We start from the raw sequence: 24,530 nt of genomic DNA, 5'->3' as shown, positions 1-24,530 counted from the left end.
ATTTGAGTGGTCCACCTTCTACAATTTCACGAAACATAAATACTTATTGACTTCAAATATCACCTTTAATTTACTTAACAAATGTTACATTTGCCGCTGCATGCTTCGGAGAGGGGGTTGAGGGGGGGGGGGGGGCTAAAGCACAGACAGAGTATAAATGATTGAGTAAACTTTTGTCAGAGGAAAGGGGATGATGAAGAGCTAGGCTGGGGAGTAAATATGACTTTTAGACAGAAAATGTCTGCTTTTAGTTTATATGTATCTGCTGGAAGAGAGCTGTGAGATTTTTAAATCCCACCAACTCTGTACAGAAATATAATTAAAAAATAGTATTATGTTCTTTCACAAAACGCAATCTATCCAACAATTTAATGAACCTTTGTCGTAAGTTCAATAATGTGCTTGAATAATACAGTGAACATGCATTGTTGGCCATTGACATATACCTGCCAGCGCCCCGTCTAAATCGATGTGGTTTTCTATTTACTGAGCAGATTTTCCCCGATAAAGCGTTTAAAAGTAAGAGCGATAAAACAGTTTTTCTAATCTATCCCATGTATGTACCTTTAATTTGAGTTTATGGTGTTTAGTTGTGTGCCAGATTGGGAGGTGTGCATTACAATAGCGGTCACCAGGGACACGATAAACACAGCGTGTAACGGAAGTGGACTGGTGTGTATTGACAGTTTCGGGGTGTTGGACTATCATATGGGAGATCAATCTTCTTAGGGTATAACGATGGCGGCAGCAAAACCCGCGCCCTCGGGACGAGCGCTCGCCGGGTGTAATTTCGTGGCTCAGGATCAAATTTGGTGAGTTTTCTCGCATTAGTTCTTTTAGTTTAAAAAAAATCATTTATATTACATGTAGTATCATTTCTAATCAAAATAAATTTGTGTTTTAATTATCTTTAAGTTTAAGATGTACAACACTGTAATTGGTTATTTAAACTCAGATCCGTATATAGATTTTATCTGTTTAGCTATACGTTTATATAACTGTATTTATTAAATAATACGATTTCATGTTGAATTGCGGAATCCATTTAATTTGAGCATCGATTCAAGTTGTTTGGATTTTAAACAGATATTCAAAGAGATTTACTTGACACATTGATGTCTGATCTTTTCAAAAATTGGTTTAAACACCTTAAAGGCGAATTGAGTAATTGATGGCAACAAAGTACACGAAATGCCATTTAAATAATAACTTAAGCCAGGAAAAAAAATTAACTTCCAATCCTGAACTGTAATTTTGAAACGTTGAATGCATCACTTAATGCTTTTCTCTTTTTACCTACAGAAGGTATGTTTAATTTTTGAATTCACAAGCTTGATTACTTTTTACGATATCGTTGCTAATCAACCAATGTATATTATTGACGAAGTAATATTTTGTCTCTGAATAATGAAAGATGTTCGATTTTTCCTCTGTCTTAGATCCAGACGTAATTTACGGTCTTTTATATAGAGCTTGTTATTAATAAATCTACATTATTACAAAAACTTCCATTATTCAATTGCAAGGGACTGGGGATATGACATTTACACATTTACAACCTTAAGTCAGTAATTCGAAGACGTATATTTGCTACATTTCGACTCATTGTAACGATAAGTATTCGCACACGCAGATTGAATGGATACAGTGCAGTGCAGATCCGTAGCTCACTAGTCGGAAAAAATTGAGGATGGAAGACCAAGGTCGTGAGCTACAGATCTGCAGCTATACATGCTTACGTCCTGATTTTTTTTCATTCTTTCTTAAGAAATAAAAATACTAGGTATGGTCAAATATTTAGTTAATTGCATTATCGAATGCAAACTGCAAACCACTAGATATCAAAGGTATACACCAAATCAAAAGCACTTATATGTGCATTAATCTTGAGGGGAAATGAGACAAATAACATGAAAATGGCTTAACCAAAACTAGAAAACTAGAACATTCATCGGGAGAGTCCTGAAGTGCGAGTAGTTTTAAAACTTTATATTTACAATCTGTATTTTGCTTAAAATTAATTATCGTCTACGATAAACAAATTAAATGTGCACGTGCAGCTTTGATGATTTTTAGCTCATCTGAGCTGAAAACTCAAATGAGCTTTTCTAATCACATTTTGTCTGTAGTCCGTCTGTCTGTCCGTCCGTCTGTAAACATTTCACATTTTCGACTTCTTCTCCAAAACCACTGGGCCAATTTTAACCAAACTTGCCACAAAGCCTCTTTGGGTGAAGGGGATTAAAGTTTATTTAAATGAAGGGCCATGCCCTCTTTCAAGGGGAAATAATTCAGAAGAAGTGAAAATTTGGTGGCATGATTTAAAAATCTTCTTCTCAAGAACCACTTGGCCAAAAAAGTTGAAACTTTTAGAAAACCTTCTTTACATAGTGTAGATTCAAGTTTGTTCAAATGATGACCCTTGGGATAGGGTGGGGCCACAATGGGGGATCAAATTTTTACAAAGGAATGTACAGGGAAAAATCTTTTATAATCTTCTTCTCACCAACAGCAAAGTCATTTGTTATTCTGATATGGAAGCATCCTCAGGTAGTTTAAATTCAATCTCCCATGTAAACTTTTCAATATTGAACCGATTTGTGCTTATTTCGTAGCCAATGTGCTCAGGTGAGCGATGTGGTCCATGGGCCTCTTGTTTTTATATTTTATAAACTATAATTCAAAAGATTGCATTTTGTATGTGAAAACAACATAGGTACGATCACAAATATAGACCCACCCACCCACCCCCACCCCAATATAATAATCATTTTAGTCGCATTACTCACGCCCAAACCGATTTCTCTCAAATTTGGTAAAGGTAGTAGAAAGAAACTGTTCTATTAGTAATGTGTTCTATTGTATAATAATAGAAACAATAATAGTGAGATACTGGTTTACATGTGGTATGTGTGAGCATGTGTTTCCGACATAATTTTGGTTAACTTACAATGTCCTTGTAGTCCTTTACTTTTTTAATGGGTTAGAGGATTAGATGAATCAATAATATCATTTTGAGCCTTTTCCAGGCCCGTAGCAACGGTTTCAAAAGTGGGGGGGGGAGGGGGGACAATTTCCCCAAAAAATCTGACAAGCAAAAAAAAAAAAGCTAATTTACTATCCAAATCCTGGAATTTGCCAGTGCTCAACCTTACAACATCAAAAAGTTTGGGGGGGAGGGAGGGAGCAACCAGCATCTAAAGGAAAATTTACTATAGCAAAATACTATACTCAGAAAAAATGGGGGGGGGGAGTCCCCCCCCCCCCCCCCGCTTCCCGTGTTCTAGGGCCTGTTTTTATGTACTTCATGTTGGTAAAATAAGAAAATAAGAACTAAATTTTGCGTGTAATGCTGCACTATTTCCCCACTATGCTCACGAGAAAATAAACATGTAACATTTTAACAAATATTCCCGTAGTGCAGCTGGACGTATTTGTAATAAAAAGTCTTTTTCTGTTAATTTTGTTTGGAAATTTTAATACAAAGGCCGTCCTCTTTTTTTATTGCAGTATGATCGAGTCCTCCAAGGTCGATATAACTAAAAATGAGAAACTATTTGTTTTTCCTTGTCAAAGTTTTTTTTTTAATTTTCTATGTAACATGTGACACCCCCCCCCCCCCCCAACTCAAAATAAAAAAAAATGTTACAAAGATCATTGGTTACAATCTGAACCGATTTACTATTTAAATAAAACTACATTATGTTTTATTTTATTTCTGATATTAAATGAGGTTTTTACATTGATAGGAAAGACCACGTTAATCATGAAGAAGTTGCGTCCAAATCTTGGCCAAACCAGTGGGGATTTCTAACCACTAAATACGAAGACGTAAGTATGCCTTGAATTGTTTTTTATTTGATTGATATTAGTATGATTACATCCCAAAAGACTAGTTATTTTCGACATTGGAAACTGTCAAGTTTCTCAGAAGAACCAGATAATATAAATTTCCAATACAAACTTATCGTCGAATTCCCATGGCTTATACATTTTATTACAATGTATGTCTGCTACTCAGTGTAAAGATGGGTTTCCCAGAATGCACTAACCACAGGCGCGGGTCCAGGATTTTTTTTCCAAACATAATAAACCCAGAAAATTTCTTGACAAGCAAAAAATAATAATAATAATAATAATATTAATAAAATAAAATTAAAATTAAAAAAATAGACAATAATAAAAAAAAAATTAAAAATTTAAAAAAAACACCTAAAATCCATTTTCCAAACGTAAAAAACGCCTATTCTGTGGTAGTGATGGTGGGGTCCACGTTTTCTAGGGGGGGGGGGGGGGGGGCGGTGTCCAAAGTCATTTTTTATTTGCTTCTGTATATACTTTCAATTACTTTGCAAATTCCGGGGGGGGGGGGGGGGGGGTTCCAGAACCCCCAATCTGTGCATGAACGCTGGGGTGGGGGTGGGGGGTTCCAGACCCCCCTCCCCCAAAATCCGTGCATGAACCAGACTGCCATCTTTTTCTTCAAGACAGAAAAGTTTACGCATCTAACAGAATTTTAGTGTTGCACTTCTTTTCAGTATAAGTGGCACAATAAATTTCTTACTACATGTGTATATTACTGGTAGTTATAAATTTTATGTTTATATCTGTTGAGTGACTTTAATGTGAATTTTTTATTTTCCATAATATAAGGAATAAAGAGAAATGTTTAAAAAAGGTGTACATGGATAACAGACATTACAGTTTTATTAATTTTCTCTACACTGTGTGGTTCACAACAGAAGCATGAAATTCATCTTGCTACAATCATTAATTAATATCAATAAAATCAATATTAAATTTAAACAATTCTTCAACTAACCATTGTATGGCTTTCTAAGTTAGTCAAAATATTTTTTATGTTGTTATGAAAAATTTATTCAGGTATGCATTGTAGCTCAAGAGCCTGTAATTTCCTGGTCCTGTTCATGTGGTTGTATACTTTATGCCCACAATCTACAGCTGGTCTATGCAGGGAAATAAAATCTAAAATAAATTCCACAGACTCCCTCTTTAACGATAAAAAGATACAATTCAAAGTAAAATCAATGGATATAATGGGACTGAAATATTGGGCCAAAATATCAACAGCAAATTACAAATGTTTCCTATAGTAAAATGTTTCTTTCACTGAAAATAACATCTAGCCCACGTTAAAATGTACCTGGTAGACAGCCCCATGCAATGATAATTACATACCTCTTCATGTATACCTAGTAAACTTTCAATATTTGCCTATTTACATAGATATTGCAAAGTAAATATTCAAATATTTGATTAACTTTTAAAACCTTATGACACCATTTTCCTTTTAACAATTTCAGCTAGTAAAAGATGACTTTCCAAAGAAAGATGCATCTGAGAAGGCCGATTTAAAGAGCCTAATGCAAGTTAAACCAGTCACACCCATTGAAGAATATATTCAGGTGGATCCCTCCCCAAAGCCTGTCCCCAAAACCACCGCTCAAGCCATAGGGTGGAGATCTGCTGAAAAGACCCTTCAGTTAGAAAAATATGGAAAATATGCAAAACCCAAAGGAGGGCTAGTCAAACAGTTAAATTGGCCTATGGAAGGCATTATGTGAAAATTAATTTCTCAGTTTCTTAACTAATCATGAGAAACTTGCTCATAAGTATGAAACCAGTATTATTTATGACAGAATTGCCTCTGGTGCATTTTATGTGTGCTAAAGTGAAATGTTTTTATTTTTCTTTATGTCAGAATCTTCAGGATTTTTTTTCTAACTACTAAACAGGAGATTGGTGAATATCAGTAATGTTCTATCAGAATACTCCTTATAATAAATTGTATGGACTATGGTGATTGTGTAAGGGCACAAAATATATTATATATATGTAATGTCAGCAAATATTGTATACTGCTCATTTGAGTATTAGGTATGCATGTATGTACCCATTAAGAGATATTAAAAATAGAACTCATTTTTTTTTTTTTACCAACTAAGTCATATATAAAGAAAAACAGTATTGTGCAGTGACTGTTTTGAAGTGAAGTGATTTTTTTTTTTGATTTTTTTTTTTTTTTTTTGCTATTTTTAAGGAGATTTAATGTGTTGTAGATAGATAACATTTTTTTTGAATTTTTCTTTTTTTAATCTTTCCATTTTACGCATTTAGTATTACTTGAATGTTGTATGAACAATGCACAGTCTTTCATGATAGATAGTTTTAGAGTTACTTAATGAATGCTTTGTTATAAATCTTTATCACCTGTTCACATTGCAGTAGCTATGCATTAGTATGCACTCATGCTTGCTCTCTGTATTCAGAATGTTGTTCTTTTATCAGGAAATAAAAATCATAAAAACAATAAAACAATGTCATTCAATGTTCTTGTATTAATAAGTCATTTTTCAAAACAATGGAGGCTTAAACAAGGTTATGTAAATGCTTCGAAATAACAAACATCTCCTGCAGTGATTGTCTGCTCTCTAAATTAAAAGTTGTTTGTCATTCTCTAAAATAATTCACACATAAACATTGTGTCAATATATATTTAACATAAATGTATCAGATGAATTGAAAAAATTAACCTGTCTGTCAACTTATTGCCATTTGATTATTATGATGATAAACATCAATTAGCTAAACATCTATTGCCACCAAAAGCTTACAGAAAAACTTATTGATAATGATTTGACAAAATGCCAGTATTCTTTGGGTATATACAACATTTCTCCAGGTTTAAGAATGCATTCAGAATAACAGGCAGCTTTAAACAATGGGAATTGTACATGGTCAGGATTTTCAATGTCAACTTGGCTTGTATTTTTCAACAGCATTGTATCATGGGGATAAACAGATTTTGTGAATTCTGTAGAATAGAGACGAACATACTTTTCTCCAAACACTTGGGATAAAAAGTTTTCTTTTGGGTCTTGATGAAGTGGAGACACAGTTCCCTGAGGTCCAAACCAAGCATTTATGTCCACTTCTTCCTCTGAACCTAAGTAGCAGTAGTCTGGTATAATAATGTCCTCTTTCATTTCTGGTACCTGGTCAAAAAGCTGGTGTTGAGCCAGATATCCTGTTGGAAAATCCTCAGAAAAATTTTCAATGAACTTGTCAATAAATTCGCCGACTGTCATCAGGCTTTGAGTCCAGTTATTTTCTGTATACTTAGAACCTATCTCTATAGGGACTAACCGATGTCCTGCCAGGGAACGGATTCTCTCTAGATTCCAGGATCTTTCTCCAGTCATGGCTGGCCAGTGCTCCATTAACCCAGTTAATATCACTGGGGTATGGCTAGTTAGATACTGACTTTGAAAAGTTTCTAGAGAAGGACAACATCTTTTGATCTCTCTATCACTGTCCACATGATATTTTTCATTCTTACATTCAGACTTGTTCTTTTTAATTTTTTCATCCTCACCTTTATTTTCAGTAGATAATTTCCTTTTGCTAAGTTGCTTTGTCTTTGTAAATTCTTTATAAATATCATTGAATGCATGCATTAATCTATCAAGGACATTATCTAAAACAGGTGCTCCCATTAATATCCCTGTATCGACTGTCTTCATTAGGTCTTTGAAGAAATCCTCACACGGATCATCACTTTTTGTTAAATATTTACAAATGCTTAATACCGCTGATCCTATGGTATAAACATACCTCCAATTGATGTCAACATCTTTCCAGTAACCAGTATTTAGTTTCTCCCAGGTGTAATCCAACACCGGTTTACATAATACTGACGCAGACACATAATCTCCGTTGTAAAACGCGGTGCAGCAGTAATCCAGCATTTCAAGTAAAGAATCATCTAACATCTGTTTGTTCTTGAACCCTGACAGTAAATCTTCCTTATTTCTAGGAAGGAGGCTCAATATGGCATCTGAACTCATCACCTGAAGATGAAATTCTGTACATTTATACTTAGTATGCACAATATGAACACAATCCTTCAATTTCTATTGATCAGATAAAAGATATAAAAATATTAATTAGAACTAATTAATTCCCTTTTGTTACAAGAGATTGGGTGAAACATTAAAACATCAATGTAAATATACAAGACAAATATATAGAGGATATTCAATGTTTTGTAGATGAATATGGAATTTATTTCACGAGTGGGACAGGATTTTTTGATATTTTCACGAGTGCGAAGCATGAGTGAAAATATAAAAAAATCCTGACTCACGAGTGAAATAAATATGAGCTTCAAATCTGTGTCCCAGCCCCTTTAAACCTTGAAATATAGTCTAGTGTAACATCCAGAACATGCACTACTAGTATACTGAGTTAATCGAAGGCAAAGACGCACCAAAATACCACTAGGATAAAGCCAAAAAGCAACATAAAAGCTAAGGTTAGTCTCTTGTCTTTACCTATAATCCGAGCATAAATTGTAGTCGATCATTTTAAGCACGTACATGTATCATATTAAGTATCAATAGAAACATGATAGTTATACATGTGGCTTAATTTGGGGTTTCCTTCAAATAAGCTATACAGTGAACAAAATTGTCAGTTTTACTACACACTGTACACATTCCTATGCATGTTCAAAAGATGTCACCTCCACGAAACCAAGATATGAAATTTTCTGTTTTTGAACAAATAATAATATAACTTATAAGGGAAATATTCACATCTGTTTGAAGAATACTCTGATGTCGTACGATTAAATCTCATCTTACTCCCATCTGCAGCACTAAAGGAGCAAATTTTTTTGTCAGCGAGGTTGGTTTATTAAAGTTTAAACACATTTCATGCACTTTTTATTTAATAAACGGATTAAGGGCATTATTTTAAAGATATGACGAAAATTCCCGTATACAGTAATTTTTTTATTACTGAAAAGAGGAATAATCCCGTTTTATAGTAATACTTCCCCGAAAAAGGAACTGTGTCCAACCTGTTAAATTAGCACTGTTCACACTTCGTTTTGGTAGGCTAATGCAACATACATACGACGTCATATGACGTCAGAGTCTAGACGTAGCAAAGTAGCAAATGTCACGTGCGCTTTGACGAGCCCGATCTAAGGGCCGGTACACACAGTAAGGCTTGCCTTATACAGTAAACTTCTTTTATAACGTAGCCATTCCGTAGTCCCGGAAACGTATCTATATATTTCATCGAAAAAAACACCGCTTACAACGTATTTGTATATAACGTAGTATCGCTTATAAAGTATTAGAAATTTGGTCCCGTTACATAATTACACCTCTTATAACGTATTCTGACACGTGGTTTCACACCTTTTCAGAGCATTGACTGCGGATTAGTCACGGTTTGTTGATTTCATAGCTTCTCCGTAATGGGTGTTTTTCTAACAAGGTTTCTTTGTTGTTTCAGGTAGATGTATTTATAATAAATTGTTTGAATAAAGTTCATCGAGTAGATGTACTCGTAATTGTTTGAATAAAAATTCATCTTTGAGTCAGTAAATAGCAATATAACCGAAAATGATATATTTAAACTAGTGAAAGAAAAATTCATTGATTCAATATCAGTAGACCGCGACGACAGCGAGGACGACGAGATCATGCCTGACACGTGCATACCATCTACCCAGACGATCAAAGGACATTAGTCCGAAGTTTTCAGGACTCTGGCAACTCTGGAGACTTTTGTAAATTACGGACTTTTTATATGATCTGACGATCATCAAGATTGTACAGCACTTATGTGATTTTGAAATAATTATACTTTGTGACAATAAAATGTTACTGAATATTAATCTTTCTTAATATAAGAAATGAAATAAATATACCTGTAAATCATTTATTTACATACTATACATACTTTAAAATATTAATAACACACTAGCGGTTTGAAAAGTGCTTACGGTAAAGGTGAACTGAGTACTTCCGGCCTCCGTTTATAATGTACACCGGTTATAACGTAGGATTTATCACAGTCCCCTGAGATACATTATAAAAGATGTTTACTGTAAGTCTAAAACCTTACGTTTTGCAGGCCGTACGGCTCTGGTGTCCACACGCTAAGGCAAGACTTACAAGATTATAAACAACATTTCCATAAATCCCAAGTCTTTTTTTTTTTGAGCCATAAACAGTGCATATCATTAAAATAGAAGTTTAGATTACTAGCTAGGACTTTGAAATAATTTTACAGACCAGTGCATTCACACTTCTGAAAAAAGAGGAGGTTGAACAAAAGCATTTGTGGATACTTTCATTATCTTATTCGAATATACTTATGTTCCCTTCAATCTACCCATGTGTTTGATAAAAATAGATTGAAATTTGGGTGAGTGGATTTCATTGGTTGAGAGGAACATGTCAGTTAAGTCTTGTATTAAGAAATAGAGCAGTGCTCTATTCGTAAGTCAGACTTGCAAGGCTTGAAAAAAAGTGTATTAAGGGTGTACACACGGTAAGGCTAGAACTTAAGTTCCATGACTTATAAGCCAAGCCTTACCAGTCTGGTCGAACCCCCGAACGGGGGTAAACGGAAATGGGAAATCCATACCCCCAAACGGGGGTACGAGCATGCGCAGATGCTTAAAAATGTGCGTATTTCACGCAAAAAGTAGGGGTTTACAAAAATCGCCGGTGCAAAGTAACGGATTATTTGGCAAATGTAAAACCACTCGGAAATGATAGATTAAAGGTGTTTTTAGAGTTTGTATTTTACAAAAATACAACTTTATTGTACAAATCGGGATTTATTCACTGGCAAAGTTGGCGATCTTTTGCTCCTTGACATGCAGGTATTTAAGATAAAACATTCGATAAACAGACATAAGCAACTAATACTAAATTGAAATTATATAAAAAAAATGTATTATTCTACATTATATCTTTTATTTTCATAATAAAATGCAAGAAAAAATGGTGCTAATATCGAATTGTTTATGATCGTGGGTTTCAGTCCGCGTCTCCTCTGACTAGCAATCAACGGTCTTTATTATCGATAATCATGCCCAGGAAGTGTAACAAAAATACATATAAAAATAAAATTCAAATGAAATCTATCGTATTTATTGTCTATTATATCTTATAAGAATTAAATAAAATGTTTGGCAACATATTGTAGTTTTTTTATATTAATAAATATGATTGTTTGAGAAAACACGATTGTATTTTATTTTATTTAAATCTAGGTTCTAAATTAATATTTTCCTCATTCTTAGAATATTTTTCCTTGTGTTTTAAATTCCACAATCTTAATTGAGACGTCCTACAAAATAATAAATAATTTCATGAAATGACGGAAAATATTTCGTTATTCCTACAGTATAAATTCAAACTATGGAAAACTTAACCTGTTAATTTTTTTTCTGTTGAAATTTTACCAATTTCATAGCAGAAATAACATTATTATCGATCTTTTTCCTTAGATAAATGATATATAGGCAAGTTTGTTTATATTGGATACGGCAAGAGTTACTGTTCTTGCGCATTGCATGACGGGACGGAAAACCCTCGTTTGGGGGTATACCCCCGTTCGGGGGTTCGACTAGACTGCTTACCGTGTGTACCGGCCCTAAGTAATGAAAACTGAAAGGTATCTGCGCTCGCCCTAACGGTCGCACCGTCAATATATTATAATTGCTTTCAGAACAAAATCATAAATGGGTCCTACTGAAGTCCTACTTTTGTCTACTTCTTCCCTTTTTTTCAAATATCAATAAATTTTATCAAACTTTAGTAAAGTCTAGTTTACACTCACTTACTTGTACACATCGGAAATGCATATCGTCAACTAAATTGTAAAATGAAACCTAATAAATATTCTTTATCCGGAATGGTTCGTCATTGCACCTAATCCTAATCGTAAGCTGAACGTAAAAATTATCTGAAAAATATTCAAACTGGTGTTCATAAAATATCAATTATTTATAATATATCCATAGCGATTTGTCCGCCAACTCACACAGAAAAAGGATGATTTCAAAATCGGGATCGATATGCAACATTTCCAACAAAATAGCGGGAAACGTTTTCTATTTTGTAAATAATCAATCGTAATGGTGCAAGTTTTGATTTCAATGTAAGTAGATGATTTCAAATCAAGCAATGACTCAAAAACAAGTGCATACAATTTTTCAAAGTCACTATCTGTAAACTCATGTACTGTAAACATTTTTTTTTTTAAAAGTACAATATCTTTGTTATGATAGGCCTGACAGTCAAAAAGAATGTCCGGAATGGGCAATTATTGATCTTCAGGGAAGTCTCGAAACGAGAAAACCTGTTCCTCTTGGTGGAAAGTTTGTAGGAGATCTTCATTTTACAAAACAGGTAAATATGGTTAATTATGGAGGTCAGACAGGTAGCGGAGTTGGTAGAGCAACTGTCTATTGATTCAGGGGACCTGGGTTCGAATCCTCTGGTAAAGACCTTTAAGGAGGGAGGAATGTAGTGGTCAGGTGAGTTCGATCGCTAGTGGCCAGATCATAGGCACTTGTTGCTGTAATCAGGGTAATAATTTTTTATCCCATAATTTAATAATATCTAACTCTGAATGACATGGAGTACCCCCTCCTCAGAATTGCAGTCATTTACACTTTCAGAAAAAGTGCACTGACAAACTGTTTATTACCATTCTCTTGTATGATAATTTATCTACACAACCATATATGGCATGCTTGTTTTTATTTTCTTTTGTCTCCATAAACAGCATCAAAATCCTGCTCGCCAACTATGAGATTTGTCTCACACCATGAAGTGGTATGTACTAATCTCTGGCAGAATGTTCTTGGATTTTGATTGGCTAAAAATCTTTTCTAAGATTACATCAGAAAAATGTTGTAATGTTTTTTATGGAAAATAAAATGCAAACAAATTTGATTTATTCATTGCAATATATAAATATTGGAATGTTTTTTAATCCCACTAATTTTTAAATTTTGGTCTTTGCCTGAGATAAGTTCAGATTTTGCTCTTTGCCCAAGATTAGTACATACCTCTTCATGCTGATGAAGAACAAAAGGGCCAAAGATACTCAGGTGAGCATTGTGGCCCATGGTCATTTTGTTTCAGAATACTCCCTGGGGTAGGGTGGGGCCACAATAGGTGATCAAAGTTTTACACAGGAATATATACGGGGGAAAAATCTGTTCAAAAACAGTATGGCCGTTAGTGACTCAGGTGAGCAATATGTCCCATGGGCCTCTTGTTAAATTTAAACTGTTCCGAAAACAATGCATGAAAAAAATCGCTTTCCAAGATTTATCTGTTTCAGAGCAATTGCAATCAAAGTTCTAAAAGTTTTGGGGCTACATAACAGTTGATATTGGGGCTGTGTATTGACAAAAAAATTTGATATGGTACGATACAATATTTTATAAAGCGATATACGATATATTGGATTCTTTAACAATTCTATCAAAAAAGTCTTGTAAATCATTTTTTGCATACATTTAAAAAAAAAATGAGTGTTTTATAACCATTTTGAAGTTCTTGTCTCACCGTTATTACAAAATACACATCAAATTTGAACTTTTAACAACTGTAAAACCAACTTGTTAAGATACAGAACTTTGTCTATGTATTTTGTAATAGTTATTTTAGATGTACTATCTCCTTAATGTTTATAACATTAATGACCAGTTTTAATTCAATACAGTTAAATATAATCTTTGGTGATTGAAATTTTCAACTTTTTCACAGAATTATGAGAAAAACTGCCTGCCCGATACATAATGATACATTCTTGAATATTGACATGTATCGATATATTGACGCAGCCCTAGTTGATATGTGACCAAACAGTTACTTTTTGAATGATGTAACAAAGAAGACCAATTTTGGTTTACATGATAATTCATGCGCGGATCTAGAGGGGGTGGGGGTTCCGGACCCCCCTAGAATTTGCAGAGGTATTAAATGTATATAGTAAAGCAAGTAAAAGTGACCTTAGACCCCCCTAGAAAACGTGGACCCCTGTTAAGTTGGTAGGAAAAGTCATACTACATATGAAGCTTAAGAAGTGAAGTGGAGCAGCTAACACCCCCCCCCCCCCCCCCCCCCCCCCAAAGGAATAGGTTTTTCACATTTTGGAAAGAGTTTACACTTTTTTTTTTCTTTTTTTTGCTTGTCAAGAAAATTCTGGGTTGGATTTTTTTTCACTGGGGTGGACCCCCCCCCCCCCCCCCCCCCCGGAAAAAATTCCTGGATCCGTGCCTGTAATTGATTGGTAATAATTCAGCACAATGCCAAGGGTTTATTCTACCTATTCCCACTTCCTGAAAATCAGGTAGGAAAAGGTAAAATTTTATGTGGGAATAGGTGGAATTTTTGTGTAAACAAATAAATACTGTATAAACATATAATTAATGTATAAACAGTGATTAATTAAACCAGTTTGAAAAGAGGACAGGTAAATTGGCATTTTTAAATTATAAATCTGACTTTTTACTTATATTTGAAAGGAAAATTAGACTTTTTACTAATATTTGAAAGAAAAAGAAACATAAAGTAACTATACTTTATTTATTTAAAAAGTAATATTTATCCATGCCTCACTGCACATAAGGTGGTGTACAGTTAAACAATGGAAATACATCATTTGCTTAAATGGGTTCAAATGCAGCAATGTTTAATCTCTTCGCTTTTTAAAAAAAGTCTCTTGAACAAATATTAGTATTCAGGTACTTGCAAAAGAGCTAGGTTCACTTTATGCATAAAATGGCCCTGTCCTTACATCAATTAATTGACTATCACCCTCTGTCCCATTTCATATATCAAAATAAAGTAGAAACTTAGTGCTTTCATTTCCTATAACAAAATTTCTATTTGACAATCCAGGTATTGGAAAACAGGCTTTGAGAAAATGCAATGTTCTTGGATTTTGCAGAAAACGTGTATTTGACTACCTTCAGCAAAGAATTAAAAAATGAGCACAGCCCACGATCCAAAAATTAAAACATGTTTTGTGATCTTCAGAAACAGATCTTTCATTATGTAATTGCATATTTTGGATCAGAGGTTGTGCTTTCTATGAAATATTGAAAAAATACCTCAACTTTTGGCCATTTTTAAGGGAATTTACAGGATATGGGAAAATGACACATTTTATGACATCATAATGCATTGACTAGAGAGAAAATTAGGTAATATTCAACAGATACACTGTCACCAAGGGTCCAAGTTATAAATACTGCATTTTCAACCAAAACTGAGCAGTTCCGATTTTTCAGAAATTCTCAGGGCCAAAAAAGGCCCTAAGTGGCTCTTGCTCTTTGTCTATTTTGAATAAAAAGCAATTTTGTGATGGGAAAATTGCATCATAATAGCTAAATAAAGCTGCTTTGAGTATTTTGATAAAACAACGTAGATGATTCCATCTATGTAGCTAAATGTAGTGATTGCACTGGACCTGAATGATTCAGAGGGCCCAGCTGGGTTCAAATCCTGATATGGTCTGTCGCATTTTTCCCTGCCCAGTTACAGATTTATTTCAATACAGTACTGCTTTTTATATTGGTCCAAGTTGAAGCTCCGATACCTAGTGTTTACACTGTGTTATGACTCTGACATCTCTGGTCAGTGTCAAAAGGCAAATATTACCCAAAAAACTGTCATGTTAGTCACTGAATTTAAATTAATCAGGCTGGGCTGTTTATGCATTATCAGATTTCTTCCTTTTTTTTTTACAGAATGTCCCTATTCTAATTATCGGACACCACATCCTGTATGGTAAAATTGTGGACCTGGAGAAACCTTATGCTGTTATTGTGAAAGAGAATTCCTCACTCACTAATAATTCTATGGACAGTGATGTCAAGAATGACAGCAGCATCAATTATGTGGTTAAAGCTCTCATCAAGAAAAAACTTCTGTTCAAACAGAGACCAAAGCCTATCATCGCTAATATACCAAAGAAACTGTGATATATATACTCTAATAGTGTTATTTATTTAGATTTCTTCATGTATTAAACATATACATGTATGTACACAGACAGCAATGAATAAAATTGTCATACTATGTGAATGTAAAACTTATCCTTCAATTAAATGTAAAGTTCAAAGTCATGGTACTGAACTGGCAAAGAACAACTGCACTTGATCTATAATAACAATATTAAACTTTGCATGTTGTCATACTCCAAGCTTCACTGAATCACTATTTCATGCAATACACACATGTAAGGGTTTGAAATCACATCTGTCCTAGAAACAAATACAAAATCCTTCCTGCTGCATTAAGTCGGCCTGGGTTTGGTCAACACATGTATTCTCACATTGGGTGTTGAGTCATTTGTGAATTTATCATCATAAAACTGAAACCAGTTTTCACTAGAACTTGTCCACTAGCTGCATAATTCTGTTCTGTTCTTTTTCTCTGGCTTCTGGATCCTTGGCATCACCAATATTACCTGCATATTCTAAAAACAAAATAAATTTCTTTGGATCAACTTAACAAATAATATACATGTAAAATATATTTTTTTTAAAATGTAAGCTTGTTGAAATGACTACAAGGGCTGGAAAGGGAAGGGGGTGTGTCTTCACTACTTGAGGATATTTATTTTTTAATATTCCTGAGAAAAAGATTTTATGTTCGTTCTTTTGTAAAACTTGGACCCCTTAATGTGGTTCCTCCCAAACTCAATTCAAGTGTTCAAAGCATGGCCTCAAAACCACAAATGGGGGGAAAAGTTTTACACAGAAATATTTAGACATCTACAGCTACAGGAAGGCTACAATTGACATAAAGCCTCGTACAATAAAATTCAGGATTTTGATGACCCCAGTGAGGGAATTTATTCATTTACATGTACATGTATATAATAATCTTTCGAGAGAGAATAGCAATTTGGTAAGCATTGTGACCATTGGCCTCTTTTAATTCTCCATTATCAGTATGTAGAGGGGTAAATTTGGACTACTTTCATATGACTTTGACAAATGTTTATTTGAAGAACTTTGGATTTGGTGCAAAGTTTGTCTAAAATTGTCCATAGGTACAGGGAAAGAAGTTGAAAAATGTTTATGGACAACACAAAATATAAAGTGGATGGATGAACTGACTGAGATAGAAACACTTCACTCTTGGCTCAGGTGATCTAGGGAATCAAGTCATTTTTATGTCAATAAGTACTCTGTCCAATGACAACCACTTTTTGAAAGAAGCCCTATTATACATGCAACATAAGAGTTGCTAATTTCGTGAATGTAATGCCGGTCAGATGAAATGTTACCTCTCATAATACTTCTGATTGATTTGACTGATCCACCCCTCATATTCAGAATCTGCATTACTCTTTGTTTTATCTGGTGAAAAAATAATAATGAATACATAAGATGAAAAAAAATCAAATATTCTAATACATATGAACAGTTGAATTTCATAATCTCAAACACTGACATCTTGAATATCAGGCATACATTGAACTGATTTGGCAGTCCCAACCACTTTTTCTTTAAATTTTTTAACCTCAGTATCTCGAAACCTCTCATATCTGGAAGTTTAACCTTAGTCCCGTAGAGTTCCAGGTAACGAGGTTTGACTGTAATTTGATTATGATACTTTTAAATATTAATGTCTGGAAAATACTAACTGAAGAACCTCCAGTCACACTTATTTCCAACATGATGTAATCTACAAGCTGCAATGTAAACAGTCCAGCATCTAGTCGTCTGATGTAGAATTCATCTTCCATATCTTCATCCATGTCTTCTCCTCTCATCTTCAGACGATGTTTTTCTTGCTCAATTTCTGTATCTATCAGTCGAACCTTGTCCAGATACTTAAAATGCAACTCTAATAATCGTTCAACCTATCAAGAAAAACATTTAAAAAGAAATATTTAATTAATGCAAAGTAGCAAAGGCAACACATATGTTATTGGTGCTCATATAACTTTTTGCATTTAAGAAATTTATAAAAAGCTGTAGATATTTTCCATGTCCATCTATTTATCATATCTACACGTGACAGATGGCAGGAATTTAAGTGTTGAATTCATTAGGCAGTTGCAATATCTTACAAAATTTTAATCATTTTCTGGGTACTCGTGTATCTAAACAACAGTGAGATGAATTCATCACCTTTTCATGATCATTTTCTGTGAATTTACTGAGAAGCCTCTGTCTCTGTGTGCCTTGACAATTCCTCAGCAAGGAAGCAATGATGTTAGTGATGTGTTCTGAAAAAGTTTTTGGTTTCGTAAATTACGAATAGAATTATCTTTTTTGAAGAAAAAATCTAAATCATTACATATGTACTATATATAATCAATTCACTTGTTTATTTTCACAAAAATAATCCCCATGCGGAAGATTTTGTAAACAAAAATCGAAAAAACAAGAAGTCTGTGAGCCAATGCTCACTAATAATACCCCCGCTCTGATGTGAATATACAAGTTCAGTTATGGACAAACACAGTGATAATCAGGAAGTGGACATTGGATCTTTACAAAAATGAATCCCAACATATGGCATGCTTAAACAAAGAGTGTGCTAAAATTTCAAGCATCTGTGACGAGTTGTTGCTGAGAAAACTGCGACCAAAATTTGTTATGTATGGTACGGACAGACGCACGGATAAACAGGAAGTTGACATCGGATTCATACAATAATGATTCCCAACAAATGCCATGCCTAAACAAAGAGTGTGCTAAAATTTCAAGCATCTGTGATAAGTAGTTGCTGAGAAAACTGCGACCAAAATTTGTTACGGACAGACACACAGACGACGGACAGAAACACAGGGGTAAAACAGTATACCCCCCTCTCCTAAATATAAATATAAATATACCCTTGCAAAAGTTTCTACTTATACAGAAATATATACCTTTTTTTTTTTTTTTTTACAGTTTGGTGTTTTCCTGAGATATTCAATTGAAATGTTTATCAAATTTTGGAGCAGCCCTTTATTTTGGAAACCTCATATTCATACCTTCTAATTCAGCAGGTGATGGCCCTGCTTTCCCTTTAGCAGGAGTTTTCATGAATAATGGGAAAATTGTACGCAGTCCTAAAATGTCTACAAATTTCTGACAGTTGTCTGCCCCTTCCTGGCCAGTCATAGCATGGTTTAGAACTTTGATTGCACTATTTCTCGACATTTTCTTTTCCCTGAAACCATGAAGCTGATTATACATATATTCCAGTACTTTAATTTTATTTTTTACAGGAATAATTAAAGTAATTTTGCTAATGTAGTGTACACTTTTTAAAAACAATTATTGACACAAACTGGGGGGGGGGGGGGGGGGGTCCAAGCATAGAAAATTTAAAGTTTGGAAAATTTTTCGTCCAAATAAAATGATTTTTATTTCTAGGAAAAATTTTCCAAAGTGGGAGTTGTACATTATGTACAAGTGAACAATAAACACATTCAAAATTACTGTTAAAAGGGACCAAACACTCAATCATCCATATATTTCAAGTATAAATGATAGATCTTAAACTTGTCCCAATAGTTAAAAATCACCTTAACATGAGATTCATCAGCTGTAGACCTTCCCCTCGTAAGAATTTGTTTCTGTTTTCTGGTCGCATTAAGCAGGAACATAAAGAGTTAAACAGATTCTCCATCATCTCAATTTCTTCTTTGTTGGTGGCATCATGTCTCTTGTATGCCTACAGAGATAAGTAGTATACTGGTATATAGATATGTAACTTATGTAAGTATATATGTTTGGTCAAAATCTTAGTAATATGATCAATTCATAAATCGGGTCAATTTTTTAATGTAATTTAGTCCAAATTAACTTACTGCAAGCTGCTGCAAAAGTACATCAATGCCATCTAACTCCCCAAGTAACAGACGATTGTCTGGTAAATATAGAGTTAAAGCATTACAAAATAATAGCTATCAACACTCAAAAACATTGGACTTAAATGGACATGGATACACTTGCATATCTGTTTTGTTTAAAATTTTGAATTTCTATTTTTATTTGAAAAATACCATCAGTTTAATGACTTGAATGTTCATGAAAATTCTCAAAACTCAATGACAATGGCATTCTTCATAACCTTACACCCAGCATGAGCTCTTTAATTGTTAACGTTTACATTTTATTGGGTGTTTTTGATTTGCTGACATTGTTCATATCACTGACAACAAAATGACAACACTAGTGTGTTGGTTTTGCATTCTTACATTTCTTTTTTTGATTTCTATTGATTACTGTTTTAATATCTTTTATTAATACACAACAGATTTCCCACTTTCCTTGAAAATTAAGGAAAAATTTGAGTTCATGAATGTAAAAGAATTTATAACTATCAAATATACCCGAAATTCTTAGGTTTATGATTTTCAGATAAAAGAAGTTTTTAAATAGGCTTTCATAATATATTGGTCTGAAACCCTCATGCAATATGTAAGTCATGAAATTCTACCAAAAATTTTGTAGATTATATTCTTCAAATTTGTGTCCATGCCCCTTTAAAACAATTAAAATACACTGGACATCAGTAATCATGTCATTATATGCTAAATATAAAACTAAAAACATAAAATATAAAATTTTATCTTACCATCACTATTCTGTAGTAGAATGGCTAAAATTTCACTGGCATACAACTTGTTGGCATCAAATGGCATTTTTGCCTGTAATCATATTCAAATGTTTAAGCAGCAAAATCATATTTACTACATGCTTAGCTTTTTATCCCTTCCTTTACTTCAATTGTTTGTCATTAAGTGAAGATAAATATCTTTTAGAAAAAATAATTCCCACCTTTATCCTTCTTAACAACCACTGCATTAATCCTTGCTGTGCTGCATCCGCTGACATTTCTGGACGATATTCCAAGAGGTTCTCAATGATTGCTAAAACAAAATAGTTTGAAATGTACTCCAATATCTACATTTTAATACTGCATGATCTCTTATAAATAAAAATTAATAACTGATTGATGAATATTAAATATAAATCTACATAAATATCCAAGGGACATGAATGTCTTGATGTACGGTTACATTTAGGTGTCTTGAAAACCTATATCTTGAATACTACGGACATGCCTATTTGTAATTGTATAAAATTTCATGAATACATCTACAAATAGTGTTTCAAAAATTGAATGGTTGGGATCAAATTAAAAACAAAGAACATTTAATTTTTGCAGGGCTAATATCCATTGGTAAATATTTTATGAAAACATTCTCAGTAGATTTTAGCAAAGTGATTTGTAAATTAATTTAAAAAACAACAAACTGCACACTGTCAAATTTTGACCTGATTAAATTGCTCTCCAATAGATATGTTTATGTATTCAATTCATAACATTTTCTTTGAAATAAACATTTACATTCACAAATATGTGTAAAAGCTTTGTTAGAAACACAAATTTATTCTAAAGTGCTGTTGAAGCCAAAGAATTAAAGAAAACCCCTGCAAACTGTCTTAAACAGTGCAGTACTTTGGCAGTAATACATGTACATGTACCTAGTGTGTTGTGAACACCATCTGCTTCTTCTTTGTTATTTTCATCTAGCCTTTCCATGTTCTGCACAAGTATCGCAACAATCTGTCCATCAACCTGCAATCAAAAGAAACATTTTCAGAGACTGCATAAATGAAAATTACCATGTTAAAACACAGTACAAAACTTTAATTATAGATAAAGCATGAGAAACTATTTCTATCAAGACTAGATAGTTATACAGTAAAACACGCTAATAGGGACAAATAATTTTGATTTGTTATAAATGTGACAGTGTTTTACTGTACAAACATTAGTGATTGTTAAGTAGGAGAAATTTTTACCATGACATCTGTAAATGCTGTTGCTGCTTCATCATTTTCATTCAGTGTGTCTACATCTGTCATTTCTTGAAGCAAGTCAACAACTGCTATTGATATATCTAAGCCTAACTAAGGAAAAATAACTCTTCTAAACAATTCTTTACTTTTCTCATCAGAAATTTAAAAAATAAAACAATTCTATATACATATAAATTAAATAATAACACCCCCCTCCCTCAGCCATGGATCAACACATCATTATTCATACTCATCTAATGTATAAAGAGTTTCTCATTAGGGAATTTAAAAAAAAAGTTCTAGAAATTTCCAAATTTTACATCTGTATAAATAATGCTGGTAATGAAAAATTATCAGTCAACAGAATATTATTCCTACTCATCTTATAAAAAAGTTTTTCGGCTCTTTATTACTGGCACTTTTCAAACTAATCATTCTTTTTTAATCAGTACCCAACAAATACATGTACTACCATTGTGAGATTTATAAAGAAATAAAATTATAATTTGTGGTACTGAAATGTATATATGGATATCACACACTTCTACCCTAAATTCACCAAAGAAATAAAATTTTGATTATTCCCAGACTCCGTGTATTTTGTAGTAGAGGATATCTGTATTTTCATGTGAGAGGAGTTGTAGTAAGGACTGCACAGTATTGAGATCCACAAGAATTTGGTATAGCTCAGGTACAGTTGCTATCACATGCATTTCCTGAATTATGTCATTTAATTCAATTTCTGATTCCATAAATCTGAAAAGCAAAACAAAACAGAAATTCTTAGTCTTTTTTTAGAAAGAATGGTATCTAAATGTATGGTTACATATAAACAGAAGCTTTGTGTAAACAGTTTTCATTGCAATAACAATGGATTCTCTTACTTTTCTGGAAGGTCTGGGTATTTTATCCTTTGCTCTTGATTTTTGTAAACTTTTTTCTCAAAATTCAAAAGCATCTTTTTGAGACTGGTTTCATCTAAAGCTTCAGCCTAAAATTAAAAAAAAAAATAATCCTCATCTGAGTCACTGTTGTCCTGCTGTTCTTCATCAGCAGATTTTTTTCAATACATTCCTATGTAAACTTGCACCTCCTACTGTGGCCCCACCCTAGCCCAGGGACCATGATTTGAACAATTGAATCTACACTACCTGAGGATCCTTCCATATTAATATGATTAATCAGGGTTTTGCTGTTCTTGGAAAGAAGATATTTAAAGATTTTTTTTCCTAGTATATATCACTATGGAAAATTTTGATCACTTATTATGGCCCCACCCTACCCCCAAGGGCCATGATTTGAACAAACTTGAACCTACACTACCTGAGGATGCTTCCATATTTTTAAAATATAATAATCAGCTTTGCTGTTCTTGAAGAGAAGAATTTTAAAGATGTCTTCCTATATATTCCTCTGTTAAACTTTGATCACCTATTATGGCCCCACCCTACCCCTGGGGCTCACAATTTGAAAAAAAATTAAATATGCACTACCTGAGGATGTTCCATGTTAATAAGACTAACCAGGGCTTTGCTATTCTTCAGAAGAAGATTTTGAAAGCTTTCTTCCCTTTAAAACTCACCTATTCTGGCCCCGCCATGGTGTGTGTGTGTGTGTTGGGGGGGGGGGGGGAGGGGGGGTCTTAGATTTTGAAAGAAGCCATTACATTTTTCTTTAATTCTAAATTATTTCCCTTAGAGTTTGTGACCTTTCATTTTAAACAAACTTGAATCCCCTTCACCCAAAGATGCTTTGTGGCAAGTTTGGGTGAAATTGGCCTAATGGTTCTTGAGAAGAAGTCAAAAACGTAAAAAGTTTAAGATGACACCAACAATGACAAAACCTACAACAAAGACAGACAAAGAGCTAGAGCCATGAACCATCGAAATTTGCTTTAACTTAAAATTATTGAGGTTTTCTATAAAGATAGTGAAGAGATTTAGCTTTTCATTACTGTTTGTCTTTTTTAGCTATCTATTATACTTTTTCAAAATGAGATTTTACAGTATGGCACTGTACAAAGTTCAGTTCAAATTTCCTCTTACTCATATACGTTAGTCTAAAGAGCTTGCAACACAAAAGATACTTTGCACTGCAAGTTATAACTAATGAGGTTAATCCTGAACACAAATTTGATTGATGTACAAATGTCAGTTTAAATTTGCTCTACTAGTACATGTTAGTTTATAGAGCTTGCCACACAAAGGACACTTTGCACGACAAGCTATTATTAACGAAATTAGATTTCGTAAAAAATTCTAGGTAGTTTAAATGAATTTAATCTTTTTTGATTACTTCTGTCTCTGCCTCCACTAACTGAATTATTTTTTCCCTTTCCTCTTCACTAATTCTGGAGTCGTCAGTAGCTGCAACTTGACTTCTCTTCCTTTTATCAGCAACAGGATCTGGGAAATCATCATCATGGAATCTTCTTTTGCCTTTTGCAGGTGGCAATGGTTTCTCAGGCTTCAGGTAAGATAAAACAAACGTATACAGCACATAAAAATATAACAATATATACATATCATTTTAAACGTACAAAGATTGAAAAATATGGAAAGAAAAAGTACAATATTAAATTAAAAACACATCAATTTTGGATCGAGGAAATTCGAAATATTCTTTGTTTTTGAAATAGCATATAAAAAAGAGTATTATGTGAACTTCATGATCTTGGATTATTTATTTTCTTTCTATGCACCAAATAATTTAATATGTCCATCAACCAACGCAAGGATCATTGTATTTCGGGCTAAAACGTGTGTACCTGAAAAGAAAGTAGCTCCCCGACGTCCATTTTGAATTTTGGTCTCTGGATTTTTCCATATAATCGAGTGAAAATATTAGATGTGCCCCG

At 33.5% G+C, this 24,530-nt stretch overlaps 4 protein-coding genes across 4 annotated transcripts; 2 read left to right on the top strand and 2 right to left on the bottom strand.

The window, feature by feature from the left end:
• Nucleotides 1-533: 533 nt before the first annotated feature.
• Nucleotides 534-6,332, top strand: LOC133206276 (ciliary microtubule inner protein 1-like). The gene is made up of 3 exons (XM_061342229.1): nucleotides 534-812; nucleotides 3,750-3,831; nucleotides 5,325-6,332. Exons 1-3 carry the CDS (start codon nucleotides 739-741, stop codon nucleotides 5,583-5,585), a joined length of 417 nt encoding a protein of 138 aa, XP_061198213.1. The 5' UTR covers nucleotides 534-738; the 3' UTR covers nucleotides 5,586-6,332.
• A 19-nt stretch (nucleotides 6,333-6,351) lies between these two features.
• LOC133206270 (lysine-specific demethylase 8-like) lies at nucleotides 6,352-7,868 on the bottom strand. The gene has a single exon (XM_061342222.1). It carries the CDS (start codon nucleotides 7,866-7,868, stop codon nucleotides 6,615-6,617), a length of 1,254 nt encoding a protein of 417 aa, XP_061198206.1. The 3' UTR covers nucleotides 6,352-6,614.
• Nucleotides 7,869-11,915: 4,047 nt separating this feature from the next.
• LOC133205595 (chromosome transmission fidelity protein 8 homolog) lies at nucleotides 11,916-15,937 on the top strand. The gene is made up of 3 exons (XM_061341431.1): nucleotides 11,916-11,991; nucleotides 12,122-12,242; nucleotides 15,602-15,937. Exons 1-3 carry the CDS (start codon nucleotides 11,969-11,971, stop codon nucleotides 15,833-15,835), a joined length of 378 nt encoding a protein of 125 aa, XP_061197415.1. The 5' UTR covers nucleotides 11,916-11,968; the 3' UTR covers nucleotides 15,836-15,937.
• On the bottom strand, nucleotides 15,861-24,472 carry LOC133205596 (beta-catenin-like protein 1). The gene is made up of 15 exons (XM_061341432.1): nucleotides 24,441-24,472; nucleotides 23,969-24,139; nucleotides 22,558-22,664; nucleotides 22,292-22,429; nucleotides 21,677-21,776; nucleotides 21,356-21,449; nucleotides 20,645-20,736; nucleotides 20,442-20,514; nucleotides 19,672-19,730; nucleotides 19,387-19,535; nucleotides 18,850-19,028; nucleotides 17,999-18,096; nucleotides 17,509-17,727; nucleotides 17,149-17,221; nucleotides 15,861-16,332 (listed from the first exon to the last, which is right to left on the bottom strand). The coding sequence occupies exons 1-15, from the start codon at nucleotides 24,468-24,470 to the stop codon at nucleotides 16,244-16,246; spliced, it is 1,671 nt and encodes a 556-aa protein (XP_061197416.1). The 5' UTR covers nucleotides 24,471-24,472; the 3' UTR covers nucleotides 15,861-16,243.
• Between the last annotated feature and the right edge of the window lie 58 nt (nucleotides 24,473-24,530).

The sequence above is a fragment of the Saccostrea echinata genome, unplaced genomic scaffold, assembly GCF_033153115.1.
Source record: "Saccostrea echinata isolate AGI-Se365-2 ecotype Australia unplaced genomic scaffold, CSIRO_AGI_Sech_v1 ptg000054l, whole genome shotgun sequence".
NCBI lineage: Eukaryota > Metazoa > Mollusca > Bivalvia > Ostreida > Ostreidae > Saccostrea > Saccostrea echinata.
The sequence above is the reverse complement of the archived record's forward strand: the minus strand, read 5'-3'. Positions and strand labels throughout refer to the sequence as shown.